We start from the raw sequence: 17,514 nt of genomic DNA, 5'->3' as shown, positions 1-17,514 counted from the left end.
GTGATTTCGTGTGTTGAAGCATATTCTGTTGTGTCTGAGGAGAGTCATTTTCTTATTGTGCCTTAAAATTTAACACACTCACCGGTAAAATTTCCACTTATTTCTTATTTTTATTTTCCTAAAATTTTCGTTGCGTCTTGCAACCTTTTCAATAGTCTTGACTATTGCAAGACGTAACGAAAATTTTAGCAAAATAAAAATAAGAAATAAGTGGAAATTTTACCGGTGAGTGTGTTAAATTTTAAGGCACAATAAGAAAATGACTCCCCCCAGACACAACAGAATAACAAAATACTATTTAATTGGACTTTAGTCAAATAGGTTCTGGTAGTAATTAACAGCTTGTGTCAAAGTATGGAATAGGTTCAGTTGTCCTGTAATTCAATCTATTAGAATTAATTGACCAAAGCACATTCAACTCTCCTTCAATACTATCTCAAAAATGTCCAAGTGTATGAATTTGTGTATATATTACAGGTGTAATATATATACAGCTTATAATCCTCTCTAATCTGCCAGCAGGAACTTCAAATCCCTGCAGTTGCCAGCCTAGTTTAATGGTACTTGCTCAATACAGTATTAATAAAATTTTATCGTTTATACTAATGTACAAGTAACCGTACTTCATTTAATTGTTTTAAGTAAATCTGATATTTAATTATAGTGTTGACCAAAGTGACTACCTTTGATTAGGAAAAAATCAGTAATTGGTAATGAGTTTAGAACCAAAAATCGATATACCTGGGTATGTGTGGACATGCATGGATGCTATCATTTCATGTGGAGAAGCCGCTATATGATTTGCCTGAAATAGCATCTAAATTTCCCCCAGATCACATCCTACCATCTTAAATAAAGATAGAAACTTAGTACAGTATAATTATAGGCGCAGGAGTGGCTATGTGGTAAGTAGCTTGCTTACCAACCACATGGTTCCGGGTTCAGAAGCACATCTAGCCATAGAAAACCTACCTCAATAAATTCCATCCGCTCCATCCTAGAACGGAAAAGTGGATGTTAAAATAAACAATGAATCTAGTAAAATAACTTTTAGGAAGGGCATCCAGCTGTAGAAACTCTGCCAGGTTAGATTGGAGCCTGGTGCAGCCTTCTGGCTCGCCAGTCCTCAGTCAAACCATCCAACCTTTACCAGCATGGAAAGCGGACATTAAACGACGATGGTGATGATAAAATTGAGGTTTGGAACTTAACATGAAATTTTGACGAAAGGTTTTTATTTTAATCACTTCACTTGAAGTTTGTATCAAAGAATCTCAGGCAGTCTCACATGGGCTGGTATCAAAACAATCAGTTTATTTCCTGAAACCAGGTTCTCTGGTGAATAAGAGTCAGTCAGAAGAAAGCGGCGAGCTGTCAGAAACGTTAGCACACCGGGCGAAATGCTTAGCGGTATTTCGTCTGCTGTTATGTTCTGAGTTCAAATTGCGCCAAAGTCAACTTTGCCTTTCATCCTTTCAGGGTTGATAAATTAAGTACCAGTTACACACTGGGGTCGATGTAATCGACTTAATAACTTTGTCTGTCCTTGTTTGTCCCCTCTATGTTTAGCCCCTTGTGGGCAATAAAGAAATAAGAAGAGTCAGTCTTGGAAATTCTCAATGCTATAATTCTGTATTTCTTTGTTATTTTGCAGTAACTTGGCACAAAAGAATTCTAAAGTATGTGTTGTGTCCATTATTGGGAAAAGCAGATACAGTGCTTTTTCTTCAAAAGCCAGTCTGCTGAATCCTTCCATTGGCAAAGATGTTTTTAAGGTGAGCCAACAAAATCCACTAATTTCTTGTTTTTTTTAAATTAAATTTCAGCTTGTTTAGATCCCAGCTGGACCATAATTGAACAGACCTATGGTCCAATATCCGGTCCATGCTTTATTCTTTATCTTCATGCGTACTGTGGCAGAGGCATGGCTGTGTGGTTCAGGACCTTGCATCCCAACCACATGGCTTTGGGTTCAGTCCCACTGCATGACATCTTGCCCGACTGTCTTTTATTGTTGCCTTGGGCTGGCTAAAGCTTTGTGAGCGGATTTTGGTTGATGGAAACTGAAAGATGCTCGATCATCTGTGTATAGATAGTGTTATTACATGGGTATACACGTCTGGTGTAAAATGGTATTACACAAATAAATAGTTGGTTGTAGTCATCTAAAAATAGCCTATTGCAGAAATAAATGTTAACACAGAACGCACTCTGAACTACTCAAGCTCAGGTACGATACTCTGTATTCACAGTTAAATAGGCGCAGGGGTAGCTGTATGGTAAGTAGCTTGCTTACCAACCGCATGGTACTGGGTTCAGTCCCACTGCGTGGCACCTTGGGCAAGTGTCTTCTACTATAGCCTCGGGCCGACCAAAGCCTTGTGAGTGGATTTGGTAGACGGAAACTGAAAGAAGCCCGTCGTATATATGTATGTGTGTGTGTGTCTGTGTTTGTCCCCCCAACATCGCTTGACAACCGATGCTGGTGTGTTTGTGTCCTCGTAACTTAGCCGTTTGGCAAAAGAGACCGATAGAATAAGTACTAGGCTTACAAAGAATAAGTCCTGGGGTCGATTTGCTCCACTAAAAGGCTGTGCTCCAGCATGGACGCAGTCAAATGACTGAAACAAGTAAAAGAGTAAACTACCAACATGTTAAACTACCATGGTTGAATTAACACCGTCAAGTATCCCCTCAAAGTTCACTCAGTTCTTATTTATTGTAATCAATTAGTCCACCTTCAGTCACATGGGGTGGGAGTCAGGATTCTCCCATAACAGATAGATAGAATGGTGATGACAGAGATACATAGCTAGATGTGTGTGTTTTTACTCTTCTTGTCTTGACTTCATGCGATAGTTGTAAACGAGTATCCCTGTCATGCAAGCGGTGTCCTTTGATTCCAATCTTCCATAACATGTCTCACTATGAAGAAATATTACCTTGCTTTGTAAACGGATTAGGGTTGGCAACAGGAAGGGCATCCTGCTGTAGAAAATTTGCCTCAACAAATTCCATCTTGGAAGAGTAGATGTTAAAAATAATGGTGATGAGTGTATAGTGAGGATTTCATTATCAAAAGTACATCCTTTTTAAAATGTACAGTGTAACTTGAGTGAGATTTAGTTGCTATTTCTTGCAGATCAAGCTATTTAGAACAGAAATGTGGAAATCTTTTAGTGCTATGTTTCAATTTCGAATGCATGAGAACCTCTGCTGTGGACAATAAGAAATCTTTATGCTGTTCTTCCTTTTGGGGATAGACATAACTATTAGAGGATTGGGTAAGATGCGGTGTTTTGTATACTGACCACAATATCTGTGGCAACACTTATGCAAATCTCCCTCTCACCATGTTACAGGGGTATCTTGAAGAGGGGAGACAACTAACAGTCATTCTCCCAAAAATTTTACTCTGGCTCTCATGTACATGTCTATCACAAGGTCCAGTCCTTGTTGCAGTGTGATGGCTTGTGTGCCTCGATAACCTGGAGTGCTATGCCAGGGTTGTACAAGCTCCCGATAGTCTCCCATGCCTGGATGAGTCAAAAGACAGAGGCCAGACAAATATGGACCGCATCTTGCCAGAGGTGAAAATGGGTTTGTGTAGAGTCAGTACTCCTACCTAGAAAAAAAGCAAAGTTTTAGAAGCACCGATGACAATTCAAAATCAATAAGACCTGAGAGAAGGCCTTCTTTCAAGGGAACATCTGATGCAGTACAGCAAAATTGGAGCTAAAAAGTAGGGACCCAACTTGAGAGAAACTAAAAGGGACAGCTCACATTGATGATGATTCAAACCCAACAAAACCTGAAAGAGGAAGGCCCTCCTTCAAGGAAACGTCTGATTCAGTGCAGCAAAATTGGAGCTAAAAAACAAGGGTGCAACTTGAGAGGAGCAAAAAAGGGACAGCTCAGAGTGAAGGCCAGTGAAGAAAAGTCATCAATGGCCTGTACTTTGTAGGGAGCAAAGAGCTTAACCCCTTAACGTAGAAATTTTTTTCAATGTCCATGCAAAAAATATTATTTTTATTAATTAATTTGAATCTGTATATAAGGAAGAATAAGTACACAAATTATTTTGAATTGGTTATTATTTATTATGAAGTTACTAAGAGAAATGGTAGTTAATGATAGAAAATGGGAATAACATCATGAACGAAGTATTTGGGGTTAGAAATAAGTGACATATGCCTCAGAGTACAGTGAATGTATGTTTTCATTCAAATATTTATTTACTAGACATCTCTGAATGAAAATATAGTGGGTAATATGTTAAGAGGTTAAATGAAGCACACATACCTGTAAGAGGGGGAAGATGTGTCACCCACCTTACCACTTGATAACTGGTGTTGGTTTGTTTACATCCCCTGTAACTTAGCAATTTGACAGAAAATAGACTGATAGAATAAGTACCACATGCATTGCCCCAGCATGGCCACAGTCTAATGACTGAAACAAGTAAAAAGAAGATAATCAGATTTTACCGTGTCAAATATAATGCTTATTTTTCTTTTCTTTCTTACATTGTTTTGAGTTAAGTGTTAAGTTATAGCTACAAGATTTCAGTGATGTGAATGTTCATATTTAGAATGGCATAGCTGAGCTAGTGTGAGAGGCCAGATCAAACATAAAGCAGGCAGAATATTAAGGGTGGATATGGATGGCTTAAATGTTAAAGAGTTAATTGAGTCAATTTCGGCTGGGTTGATATTGTATAGGATTTATTCATTTATGAAAGCAATTTATCTAATTTCTTATTGTCTTTCTTATCTTATATTTTTCTTTTCTATTGCAGAGTTTGGATGAATCATACATCAGTGGTATTGCTGAGGTATGGCAGCTCTTTTTCTTGTTCCAAACAATTATTACACTTGACAGTTTTGTCAGACAGTTTAGGATATCTCTCCTCCCCCCCCCCCCCCCGTCTCTCGGTAGTGTCATTGTGTGTGTGTATCTTTAACCCAATATTTGCATGCTGACGTATCTTTATTTGCCTCTAAATTCTTATGCCATCAACCATATACAATTCTTGCTGGTAAGAATGAATTGGACAGTTTGAGTGAAAACTTGTAAGCTGGGAAGCTTCACCAGCTTCCACTCTGATTTGGCAGGGTTTCTACAGCTGGATGCCCTTCCTAATGCCAACCACTCCAAGAGTGTAGTGGGTGCTTTTTACATGCCACCAGCACTGGTGCCAGTTACCAATCACTGCCATCAGCTACAATTACATTCTATCTCACTTGGCTTGACATGATATATTGCCAAAGGTCTCAGTTACTTGTCACTGCCTCTATGAGGCCCAAAGTACAAAGGGTGGTTTTTATGTGCCACTTGCATGGGTGCCAGATATGAAACGCTGCCATATTGGCCATGACTACAATCTCACTTGGCTTGACCTGTCTTCTCAAGCACAGTATATTGTCACTTAGCACTGCATCCGTGAGGCCCAAAGTTCGAAGAGTGTTTCTTCCATGCCAATGGCACAGGTGCCACTTACAAAAAAATTAAAGTGTGGAGCTTTCAGATAGATTAATATTAAAAAGGTTAAATTTAAAGTAATATTTCTCTTCTTTTAATTTCCAGGATGAAATAGAATACTACTACGATACATCAAATCATGTAGTCTACCTCCATTACAGTTCGTTGCTTGACAGCTACCGTTTAGCAACCTTGTGCCAAAAGCTGGATACTGATGTTGCACAGCAGGTACGTCGTTTTTTCATCATCATCATTTAACGTCCGTTGTCCATGTTGGCATGGGTTGGATGGGTTTGACCAGGGCTGGTAAGCTGAGGGGCTGCACCAGACACTAGTTTGATTTGGCATGTGTGTATGTGCATGTGTCAAAAGAACAAAAAAAAATATACAGACTAATTCACTGAGAAGATAATACATGGATACTTGGCACGAAAAACATAAACCATAGAAGAAATCTCAAAAGCTTTGGCATGGAGTACTGACATGCTTATGACATCCTACTTCGAAGGCTACCTCCATCGCAATTCAAGAACAAGAGACCCCTGCCAAGTACCTACAACATAAAAGGGAGGAAACATTGATAAGCAAGAAATGTAGGCTGTGTAAGACCCAAGACTGAACACATCAACCACATTATTGTCAACTGCAATAGAATGTCTTGTAGATATTATAACGTGAGGTATGATGCGGTGGCCAGAACAATCTGGAACCGGATAACTAAAAAGAAAACGGCTACAGACAAAGTTGACTGTACTGACACCAAGCTAAAACACAACTGGTTAGATATCATGTGGGGCCACAAGGAGAAAAGAAAGTGTTCTGTTGTGGAAATCAGCTGCCCTCTGGTCACCAATGTGCTTATAAAAATACAAGAGGATATCTATGGACCATTGATAAGGAGTTTGCAAATCAAGTACCTAAGACAAAGGTACACACAGACACACACACATTCTCTCTATCTATCTATCTCTCTCTCTCACGTACAGACATTATACATACAAACACACGAAAGACTTCTTTCAGTTTCCAACTACCAAGTCCATTTACAAGGCTCAATTGTCAGCCTAGGGCTATAATAGAAAACACAAGCTCAAAGTGCTACACACTGGGACTGGACTCAAGACCACACACGTACACTGCGATAAGTATTGTGAACCACTCTGGATATGTTTTGATCTTCTAGTGTCATCAACAAAGCATATAGCCTTCCCTTTTTATGAATTTAGACATTATTGTTCATAAACTCTTAACCCCCATCCTCAATATGCTGCTGTTATAATATAGGCAATAAATAATTCTCTATTTATCAATATTATCATCATCATTAACTTGATTTTTGTAATATATTTATTTGTTTTTTTTTCTTTTTTTTCTAAAGGATTTTCACACCATCTGGGAGACGGAGGAATTTCATCATGCCAAAACCTGGCTTCTCTTATTCTGCATTTCTCATATTGTTCTGGTAAGTCAGCCTTACTGTTGTTACAGTTTGCAAACCGTTCTGTGGAATTGAGATAACTGACTTGCTATTAAGTTCTAACATCTGTTCACCCTTTAGCATTCAGATTATTTTATCAAATGAAATGCTAATTTATATTCACCTCATTTTGAGTAAATCCTGCATTATCTCGTAGCCTTTGAGATTTCAATTCTATGGTAGGTGTGCAACATTGGATCCGGTCAGTTCGAACACATAACAGGTGGAAAAAAAAAAAAATATTTGTTTATCATCAGGTCAATATTGGTTGAGCAAATCTGTGAACAAAGGTGTTCCAACTGACCATTCTACATTTTTATCCTTTTTTTTCTTTTTTCTAGAGATAATGTTGAATGTTGCAAGTTATTTCTTTTTTTCCCACTGAGATAACCTACTTGTGTGTTACTATTTTTGAGGCCTGTCTAGAATATTTAGAATCCTAGAACGTTCCGAAAACTTGACTGCTTTTAATGTTCTACACCAGTATGTGTGTATTATTTTGCATCAGAGTGCAATGCATCCACTAATCTGTTTTAACTTTTTAGCATTCAGATTACTCTGTGAAATGTAATCCTTATTTACTCTTTTACTTGTTTCAGTCATTTGACTGTGGCCATGCTGGAGCACCGCCTTTAGTCGAGCAAATCGACCCCAGGACTTATTCTTTGTAAGCCTAGTACTTATTCTATCGGGACTCTTTTGCCGAACTGCTAAGTGACGGGGACATAAACACAACATTGTCAAGCAATGCTAGGGGGGACAAACACAGACACACAAATACACACACACATACATATATATATATATATATACATATATATACGACGGGCTTCTTTCAGTTTCTGTCTACCAAGTCCACTCACAAGGCTTTGGTAGGCCCGAGGCTATAGTAGAAGACACTTGCCCAAGGTGCCACGCAGTGGGACTGAACCCGGGACCATGTGGTTGGTTAGCAAGCTACTTACCACACAGCCACTCCTGTGGTTTCAAGATTTTGATCATGTAATTGTTCATTTTTAGAATGACATTGTTGTATAGGTGTGAGAGGCCAGATCTGGCTGGTTTAAACCTCCCATAATTCTATTAACTGGAATCTTTTTTATGAAACTTTGATTTCTCGCATAAAACAAACGAATTAAATACATAAATGAGAGAAAAAAATGGCAAACAGGACAAGTAACCACAGAGAAAGAACCCTTCATCAGTTGTCGGCTGTCTATCTACTCATTTCGAACATTCAATGTCGTATATATTGGTGCTTTTCTTTTCAGTTGGTTCACCCTGGCAGTTCCTTTGATACAAGCTTTATCCGGATTTTTCGGATCTTGGATACTCTCAGGTACAGCCTATTGCTTCTTACATATTCTGTTTAACTTCAAAGAATGGAAAGTAAAGTTGGTTTTGTTGTTGTTGATGATGTTTATATCCATAGCAGACCTATGTATGATGAGATGCTCCCTCCATGACCATCCTGTCATTTTGTACTTCTAGAACTGAGGATGTTGCTTGAAACAGCCAAGTTCCCTCAAAACACGTCCTACTCTCTCGGGAAAAGAAATCTATATATTAGCTAATCATAACAATCATGGCTGAATTCTTTCAACGATAGGCCTGTTTGATCAGAGATGACCTAGGGCTTAACAACAACATGTCTGTTTATCTTTAACTTGTTTCAGTCATTGGACCATGGCTATGCTGGAACACTACCTCAAAGGATTTAGTTAAACAGATTGATTAAGGCGGCGAGTTGGCAGAATCGTTAGCACACCGGGCGAAATGCTTATCGGTATTTTGTCTGCCGTGACGTTCTGAGTTCAAATTCCACTGAGGTCGACTTTGCCTTTCATCCTTTCGGGGTCGATAAATTAAGTACCAGTTACGCACCGGGGTCGACGTAATCGACTTAATCCCTTTGTCTGGCCTTGTTTGTCCCCTCTATGTTTAGCCCCTTGTGGGCAATAAAGAAATAAGATTGATCCCAGGTCATACTTTTTAAATATTGTACTTTATTGGTCTTTTCTGCTGAACTGCTAAGTTACAGGAGAGTAAACACTGGAATAAATAAGTGCGTTTTAAAAGAATTGAAGAAATTGATTCAGTTGTTCACAATAATGAGTTCATGGCAAATAGCATACATCAGCAGATAATTTGCTGGGTGACGCGTTGTTCTTGAGCAAAACACTTCATTTCACATTTCTCCAGTCCACTCAGCTGTAGGAATGAGTAACGCTGCGATGGACTAGCGTCCCGTCCAGCTAGGGAACACATACGCCATCGAAACCGGGAAGCCGGGCCCATGAGCCTGGCTAGGCTTTAAAAGGGCGCATTTATATTTTTTTTATTTATGACCTCTATATAGCTTATGAGACTTCACCATAATAAATGCTGTCTTTTCATATTAATTTGTTGTTACTGTTATTAAGACACTCTGTTGCTAATTTCAGGGTCCAGTTACTAAGTGTGATGAGTGAACAGCTGCAAGGGCTCCACATTTCTAAGGAATGGTACCTGAGTGCCCGGCCGTGTTCACCTCGAGTGCTGTTTGTCTTCCAGACCACATTGCTTGATATTTCATCCGAAGACAATGATATGAAACCTCGATCTCAGGTAAGGAAAGGACCAGTAACCTCCATCACCCCATGCAGCGATGTTTATTTTGTGTGTCAGTATGTATCGTCATTTAGCATCTGCTTTCCATGCCAGCATGGGTTAGATGGTTTAACTGAAACTGGTACACCAGGATCCAGTCTGATTTGGCATAGTTTCTATGGTTGGATGCCATATATATATATATATATATATATATATATATATATATTGTGTGTATGCATGTTTCACACACAGGCCTCATACAATCTGCCTTTCACTCTGAGGGAGAGGCTTTTTGTTACCAACAGAGGTAAGAGCTCTCTGAACTTTACCCAACCTATTTTTATTCTAGCAGTTACACTCTCAGAGCATCCACCCACACTACTGGCTTATCAACTTCTTCAAAGCATGATCTTCAAACGTTGGGCCTCATGGAGGCAATGATTAGTGACCAAGACTTTTGGTGATATGCTGTGCTTGAGAAGACCCGTCAAGCCATATGAAATCATAGCTGTGGTCATTGTTGGTTATCAACTACTTCTAGCTTTCCCCTTTGGCATTTGATGGAGTCTATTTTCTTCACAATTTTAGTATTAATTATACTTCTGCACCTACCACACACAAAAAACTATTTTCCCTGTTAACCTTCCTCTGATATTGCTGCACTTCTTATGTATCCATAGCTTGCACCAAGTACATCTTATGGAATTTCTAGCTACACCTTTTCTACAGATCATGCAGGGCCATCTACCTGATGGGATTTGTGATTTGTCTGATTGAGCAGGGTCATCTACCTTGGGGAATTTGTGATTCGTATATAAGGGTGAGTGGACAAACAAAAGCAAGAAGCACTCAACACATTTAGTAAGACTTACATATATTATTTAAACAGTTTCATCTGGCACCTGCAACTGCAAGAAACCTATGGAACTTAAAATTGCATTGGACTGAATCAAACTGTTTTAAATAATAGTAATAATAATACACACACACAATGGGCTTCTTTCAGTTTCCGTCTACCAAATTGATTCTTGAGGTTTTAACCTGCCAGCGTTATACTAGAATACATGTTCCCAAAATGCCATGCTGTGGGACTGAACCTGCCACTATGTGGTTGGGAAGCAAACTTCTTGACCACATAGCCATGCTGGCACCTTACTTCATATTTTTGTTTCTTATTTCAGCGTAACCCTCCACTGAAACGACTGCAGCATGCTATGGAGGATCAGATTTATCGTCTGCTGAGAAAGTCTCGTGTGATCACAAATATCAGGTATAGTTGTACAACAGATAGAGCTTTCTGTTTCCATTTTAATACTGGTAAATCTTGTATCACATCACCAGTTCAGTTGTTACTCTAGTCTCAGCGTTAGTGATATGGATGACGTGTGTGTGTGTGTGTATTCTTTTACTTGTTTCAATCATTTGACTGTGGCCATGCTAGAGCACCACCTTAAGGTAAAGAGTGGTGACAGGAAAAGCATCCATCCATAGAAAATAGCTACTTGTATTTGGGGAAAAGAGTGAAAATGAACCAGTAACATGTTCAAAGGGATATACAAATATTTCTAATTATTTATTTCTTGTCTGCAGTAACAATTCACTGTTTGCTGTGCCAGCCAACCAAGAGTTTGTGTACATCAACAGCCGACGATCCGACAGCAGTGATCCTGTCGCCTACTTCCTCCTGCAACTACGAAACACCCACACAGTAAATAAAGATGGAGGTAAGTTTCTCAATAATGTTATCTGTCTTTTACAAGGTATCTGGAGAAAAAAAAGGTGTTGGAACGTTGCTATGGTAACAGAGCTAAAGTATACAGAATGAAGCCGCTTGGTGCAGATTGACCTTGAAATTTGTCACACATACTAAGTTATAACATTGTCGCTTAATTTTGTTGTTTATAGCATTGCCTGGGAGCAAAGTGTGTAGAGTGTGGTTGTCTCAAAAAGAAGATTGAGTTTCAGCTGTACAGGATCTTTTCGATTATATCAAGGAAAGTGTAGACTTTTTGAAAACTGTCAGTACAAGTGATGAATTGTGGGTCTGTGGCTCTGGCCCTGAAATCAAAGCTTGAAAGCAACAAGATTTCAAGACAAAATCCAAGAGAATGCAGTGAGGCAGCTGTCTGCTGTCATAAAAATGGAGTTCCAGGAATGCTTCCGTCAATGGAAACGCCACTGGATAAAGTGTGTAATTTCAGAAGAGGGTTAATTCAATGTAGATTAACCCTCTTGGGACACCCAGCCCAAGTGATACAAGCTGAAAGGAGTTTGAGGCCAATCCATCGACCCAATGGAAAAAAATTGTGAATGGTTGGTTTTGAAGTGTAACAGCCAATCAGAGATTGTCTTTCAGTAGATGTATCTCAATAGAAAAAAAATGGTTTGTCTTTTTGGCTACACATCCCAAAACCCCATGTGTCTCAAAAGGATTAAATGCCGAATTGATATGTATTGCAGTTTTCTTTTCATAGCATCGGTTCTGATACTTTTGGATCAGACCTCATACTTGTTTTAGTCAATGGACAGTAACCATGCTGGAGCATGCTGTCATGGTTTGGATGGTTTGACCAGAACTGACAAGCACAAGAGCTGCATCAACTTCCAGTCTGGTTTGGCTCAGTTTCTATGGCTGGATGCCCTTCTTAATGCCAACCCCTTTACAGTGTGTGCTGGATGCATTTAACGTAGCTCCAGCACAATTTCCCATACATGGTGCTGGCACGAGTGCTCTTTTACATGGCATTGGCACAGGGTTCTTGCAGGATAATCCTCTTCATCAGGGGGAGCGATGACATTCATTAACAAAAGATAGATTGGTATATAAAGTTGCTTTCTGCAATTAAGGATAATGAAATTTTGAGTGAATGGGTCTGATTTCCAATGTATTATTTTTAAGCTTCATTTTTTTTTTTTTTTTTTTCCATTTTTCATTTTTTTCTCAGAACCCATGAAAGGTAAAAGCTATCAAACGAGTCGTCGCACCAACCAAGGTAGTCCCGGTCGTAGTGACAACCTCAGCCATACCACGTCTCTCAATAAATGTTCATCGTCTGATAACAGCTTTCACGACTTTCTCTGGCCTCATATTGAGCTGGCATTCAATAAAGGTTTTGATGACAATGTCGGTAAAAGGCAGGTGCCAGCATTGTTCGAGGTGGGTGCATAGATTTACATCATGTTTTGGTTTATTTTTATCATTTTATTGTTTACATTACTCCCTACTGCCCCAAAATGGTTAATGCTTATCTTGACAATGGGTTGGACAGATCTACAAGTTTACAGCTTTGGCTTAAGGTCATTTAAATATATTTAACTATAGGTGCAGGAGTGGCTGTGTGTTAAAAGGCTTGCTTCTCAATCGTGCAGACTTGAGTTCAGTTCCAATGCTTGGCACCATAGACAAGTGTCTTGTACTGTAGCCCCAGGCCGACCAAGACCTTGTGAGCAGATTTCATCATCATCATCATTTAACAACTGCTTTCCATGCTGATATGGGTTGGACAGTTTGACAGGAGCTGGTTAGACAGAAGACTGTACCAGGCTTTGCTGTCTGTTTCGGCATGGTTTTTTTACAGCGGTATGCCCTTTCAAATGCCAACCACTGACTCTACAGTGTGGATTGCATGCTTTTTATGTGGCACCATTACTGGTAGGGCCACCAAGTAATTTGCAAGACAAAGATTTGTTCAGCAGAAACCGAAAGAAGCCCGTCATGTATATACATTTGTATGTGTATGTATGCAACTGTCTTGACGTCATGTTATGGTTATAAATGAGCATGACCATCAAATAAGCAATGTTGTTCATTTCCAGTCCTCTGTGAAAAACATGTCTGACCTTTGGAGAAACAGATGTGGGATGGTTCAGTAAGAACTGGTAAGCTGGAGAGCTACACTAGGCTCCAGTCGTCTGTTTTGGCATGGTTTCTATGGCTGGATGCCCTTCCTGATGCTAACCACTTTACACAGTGTACTGGGTGCGTTTTCCATGGCACCAGCACAGTTAACATCACCATCATTTAACATCCGTGTTCTATGCTAGCATGGGTGGGACGGTACCATAAGAGCTGGCTAGGCCAAAGCCTGCACCAGACTTCTGTGACTGTTTTGGCAGGATTTTTTTACAGTGGTATGCCCTTCCTAACACCAACCACTCAGCAGAGTGGACTTAGTGCTTTTTATGTAGCACAAGCACAAGCAGGGTGAGTAGTGCTTTTTAGGTGGTACAAGCACAGGCAAGGTCAGTTTTGGCAAGGTTTTTACAGCTGGATGCCCTTCCGAACACCAACCACTTTACAGTGTGGACTGAGTGCATTTAAGTGGCACCTGCACTGACAGGGTTACCAAGTACTTGCAAGACAAAAACTTTTAAGAGGGGAAGAGGCATTGGAGGAGGTGACGATGAAAAGGTTATAGTGAGACAGATACAGGTGCCTTGCTGAAGAGGAAGTACAAGGTTACCTGGCTGGAGAGAGAAAGATCAGGAATGAAGACAGAAACGGGTGTCAAACAAAATTTCTAAATTCAGGCGGTGCTCCAGCATGGCCGCAGTCAAATGACTGAAACAAGTAAAAGAGTAAAAGAGTATACCTCAATTTAGTTGACAGTTGGTTCCAAGAAATTGCGTAAAACAAAAATACATTTTTAAAAATATAAAGATTTAATTCGAAGCAATGCACATTAAAGTATGCCTGTACTTCAGATTTTTTTTTTTTTTAACCCTTTATAGCTACACAACAAATAATCTCTTTGTTTTTTTTTTATCTCCCTCTCTTCAGATGGCCACGGCTAGCACTTGGTTTACCTTGGCATCAAAGCTTTACCAATTATATTTTAATGAACTGTCAGATGCCAAAGCGCAAAGCTTCTTCAATAAGATGAGGACCAAGCTTGATGTAGACATTAGATTCTCAGAGAAGTAAGGAGAAATATTATTTATTTATTAAATAATGAAGGCGGCGAGCTGGTAGAAACGTTAGCACACCGGGCGAAATGCTTAGCGGTATTTCATCTGTCTTTAATGTTCTTAGTTCAAATTCCGCCGAGGTCGACTTTGCCTTTCATCCTTTCAGGGTCGATAAATTAAGTACCAGTTACGTACTGGGGTTGATACAATCGACTTAGTCCCTTGTCTGTCCTTGTTTGTCCCCTCTGTATGTAGCCTCTTGTGGGCAATAAAGAAATAAGAAATATTATTTATTTATTAAAAAAAATATTTGTGTTTTTTTTTTTAGATCCACACCCACCCCTACCTCTCCTTCTTACCCTTCTCTTTTTCTTCCCGATCATTTTTTTCTTTGTTGTTCACCATCATCATCATTGTTTTAACATCCACTTTTCCATGTTTGCATGGATCAGATGGAATTTGTTTGAGGTGAATTTTCTATGCCTTTCTTCTTAACAACTCCATTCTGTTTCCAAGCAATTCGATATTTCCTTCCCTATGGCCAGACATGTTTCCACAGAAGATTGGAAACAAAGGGTCACGTGATATCAAGGCAAGGACAGTAATGCACACGTGCACTCACACATGCATGTGCTTTTTCTGTCCAAAGGGTTTTTAACCCAATACTTATATACTCTTATTTATAGCTTTATTTGCTTCAAGAAACACCATTCCAATAAAGATGGCTGTTTGGTAAGAAGCTTGCTTCCCAGCCACTTGGTTCCAGGCTCAGTTCCACTGCATGGCACCTTGGGCAAGTGTCTTTTACTATATCCTCGGGCCAACCAAAGCCTTGTGAGTGGATTTGGTAGATGGAAACTGAAAAAAGCCCATTGTGTATGTGTCTGTGTTTGTCTCCCACCATCACTTGACAACCGATGTTAGTGTGTTTACATCCCTGTAACTTAGCGGTTGTGTGTTCTATGTATCTTTGTGTTTGTCCCACCCCCTACTTGGTAGCCAGTGTTAGTTTGTTTACTTCCCCATAAGTCAACAATGTGACAAAGGGTTTTGTAAAATAAGTACTGCAGGTGATATAACTAATCCCTTTCAGGAGGTAGCACTGCATGGTTGCCATCCAATGATTGAAACAAGTAAAAGAATAAACAAATACAGCGTTTCATATGTTGTTATTTTTGTTATAATCATTTTGTTGTTGCTAATCTTGTCTACTTTGGTGTTGTTTTCCACAGTCGTTGTAACAAAGTACTACCTGTTGCGGAGACTGCATATCAAGAAGGCCTGCCAACCCACTACACGAATAGCTACCATCTCTCCAAGGTGAGTTTGTTATACTCTTTTTACTTGTTTCAGTCATTTGACTGTGGCCATGCTGGAGCACCGCCTTTATAGTCGAGAAAATCGACCCCAGGACTTATTCTTTGGAAGCCTAGTACTTATTCTATCGGTCTCTTTTGCCGAACCGCTAAGTTACGGGAACGTAAACACACCAGCATCGGTTGTCAAGCGATGTTGGCGGGACAAACACAGACACACAAACACACATACATATATATTTATAATTGATGGATATTTGTCCTCATCTTGTTTGTGGTTAACACAACGTTTTGGCTGATATACCCTCCAGCCTTCATCAGGTGTCTTGGGGATATTTCGAACCTGGGTTCTCATTCTTAAGGTATTTTTCGATATTGTTGTTGTTATTATTATTATTATTCATATGCCCATGGGCATATGGCGTAGTGGTAAAGAGTGCGGGCTACTAGCCCCAAGATTCCGAGTTCGATTCCAGGTGGTGACCTGAATAATGATAATAATAATAATATCATCGAAAAATACCTTAGGAATGAGAACCCAGGTTCGAAATTTCCCCAAGACACCTGATGAAGGCTGGAGGGTATATCAGCCGAAACGTTGTGTTAACAACAAACAAGATGAGGACAAATATCCGTCAAATGTAAATAATGTACATAATTCCTCATCTCTTAAATATAGAACTGAAATAACTGCCAGTTTGCTTGCTATATTACTATTTCAAAGCTGACTCCATCCTAACTGCAGTATTACCCCAGATATCTCTCTCTCTCTCTCTCTCTCTCGGCCATCATCTCCAAACAAACCAATCCAATCTCTTTGTTATTCTTCCTCTTTTCTTCATTTCAGTTCAACCAAGCCAAGAGGGTTTTTGCTCAGTATGCTCGAGGTGCTGCATATAAGAAATACCTGTGTCAGTTGGAAGAGGCTTGCGAGAAGTGGTGGAAGAGTGGGAGGCAGTTGTGTGAAGAGATCAGTCTAACTGGACAGCACTGTGTGAACCCGGTGAGGAGCTTTTCTATCTTTATATACATAATGTTCCTATATAACGCATATACTTGACTATAAGATGTACCCCCAACTTACAAGGTTCAAATTGGAAATTTTATCATTGACCTGACTATAAGACACAGTGACCTTTTTGATGCTGGAGAGCAAAGTTCGATTTGGAATCGTGCCGACATAGTTGTTGTTCGGTAACCGAGCTTTCAGTAAACTGAAGATGTCTTACAACAACTGTTATCCTATTAAGTCCATGCATTTTAGAAACCGTTATTTACAATGTAAAATGTTATCCTTCTCGGTTATTCCAAGTATCGGAACTTCGGACAGGGCTTGTACCTAGAAAATATTGTGCAGATGTTTTTATAGGATGCACTTATAAGTCGCGCACCCAACTTAAGGTGAAAATTTCAGGGAGGAAAAAATGCAACTTATAGCTGAGTATATAAGGCTTGTGTGGGTGGCACATAAAAGACACCATTTCGAGCGTGGCCGTTGCCAGTATCGCTTGACTGGCCTTCATGCAGGTGACACGTAAAAGCACCTACTACACTCTCTGAGTGGTTGCCAAATTTAGATTGGAGCCTGGTGTTGCCATCCGGTTTCACCAGTCCTCAGTCAAATCGTCCAACCCATGCTAGCATGGGTTGGACGATTTGACTGAGGACTGGTGAAACCGGATGGCAACACCAGGCTCCAATCTAATTTGGCAGAGTTTCTACAGCTGGATACCCTTCCTG

General features: G+C 39.7%; 1 protein-coding gene across 1 annotated transcript in view; it reads left to right on the top strand.

The window, feature by feature from the left end:
* Positions 1–713: 713 nt before the first annotated feature.
* The window catches only part of LOC106881451 (nonsense-mediated mRNA decay factor SMG8), a 26,501-nt gene continuing 9,700 nt past the window's right edge, over positions 714–17,514 (top strand). Inside the window, exons 1-13 of the mRNA XM_014931836.2 lie at positions 714–745; positions 1,655–1,775; positions 4,799–4,834; positions 5,587–5,709; positions 6,860–6,943; positions 8,230–8,297; positions 9,403–9,565; positions 10,732–10,820; positions 11,141–11,274; positions 12,496–12,707; positions 14,331–14,470; positions 15,691–15,778; positions 16,622–16,777. Of these exons, the coding sequence (XP_014787322.1) occupies positions 714–745; positions 1,655–1,775; positions 4,799–4,834; positions 5,587–5,709; positions 6,860–6,943; positions 8,230–8,297; positions 9,403–9,565; positions 10,732–10,820; positions 11,141–11,274; positions 12,496–12,707; positions 14,331–14,470; positions 15,691–15,778; positions 16,622–16,777 (1,446 nt within the window). The remainder of the gene's footprint in view (positions 746–1,654; positions 1,776–4,798; positions 4,835–5,586; positions 5,710–6,859; positions 6,944–8,229; positions 8,298–9,402; positions 9,566–10,731; positions 10,821–11,140; positions 11,275–12,495; positions 12,708–14,330; positions 14,471–15,690; positions 15,779–16,621; positions 16,778–17,514) is intronic.

This window comes from Octopus bimaculoides, chromosome 14 (assembly GCF_001194135.2).
Source record: "Octopus bimaculoides isolate UCB-OBI-ISO-001 chromosome 14, ASM119413v2, whole genome shotgun sequence".
Classification (NCBI taxonomy): Eukaryota; Metazoa; Mollusca; class Cephalopoda; order Octopoda; family Octopodidae; genus Octopus; species Octopus bimaculoides.
The sequence above is the reverse complement of the archived record's forward strand: the minus strand, read 5'-3'. Positions and strand labels throughout refer to the sequence as shown.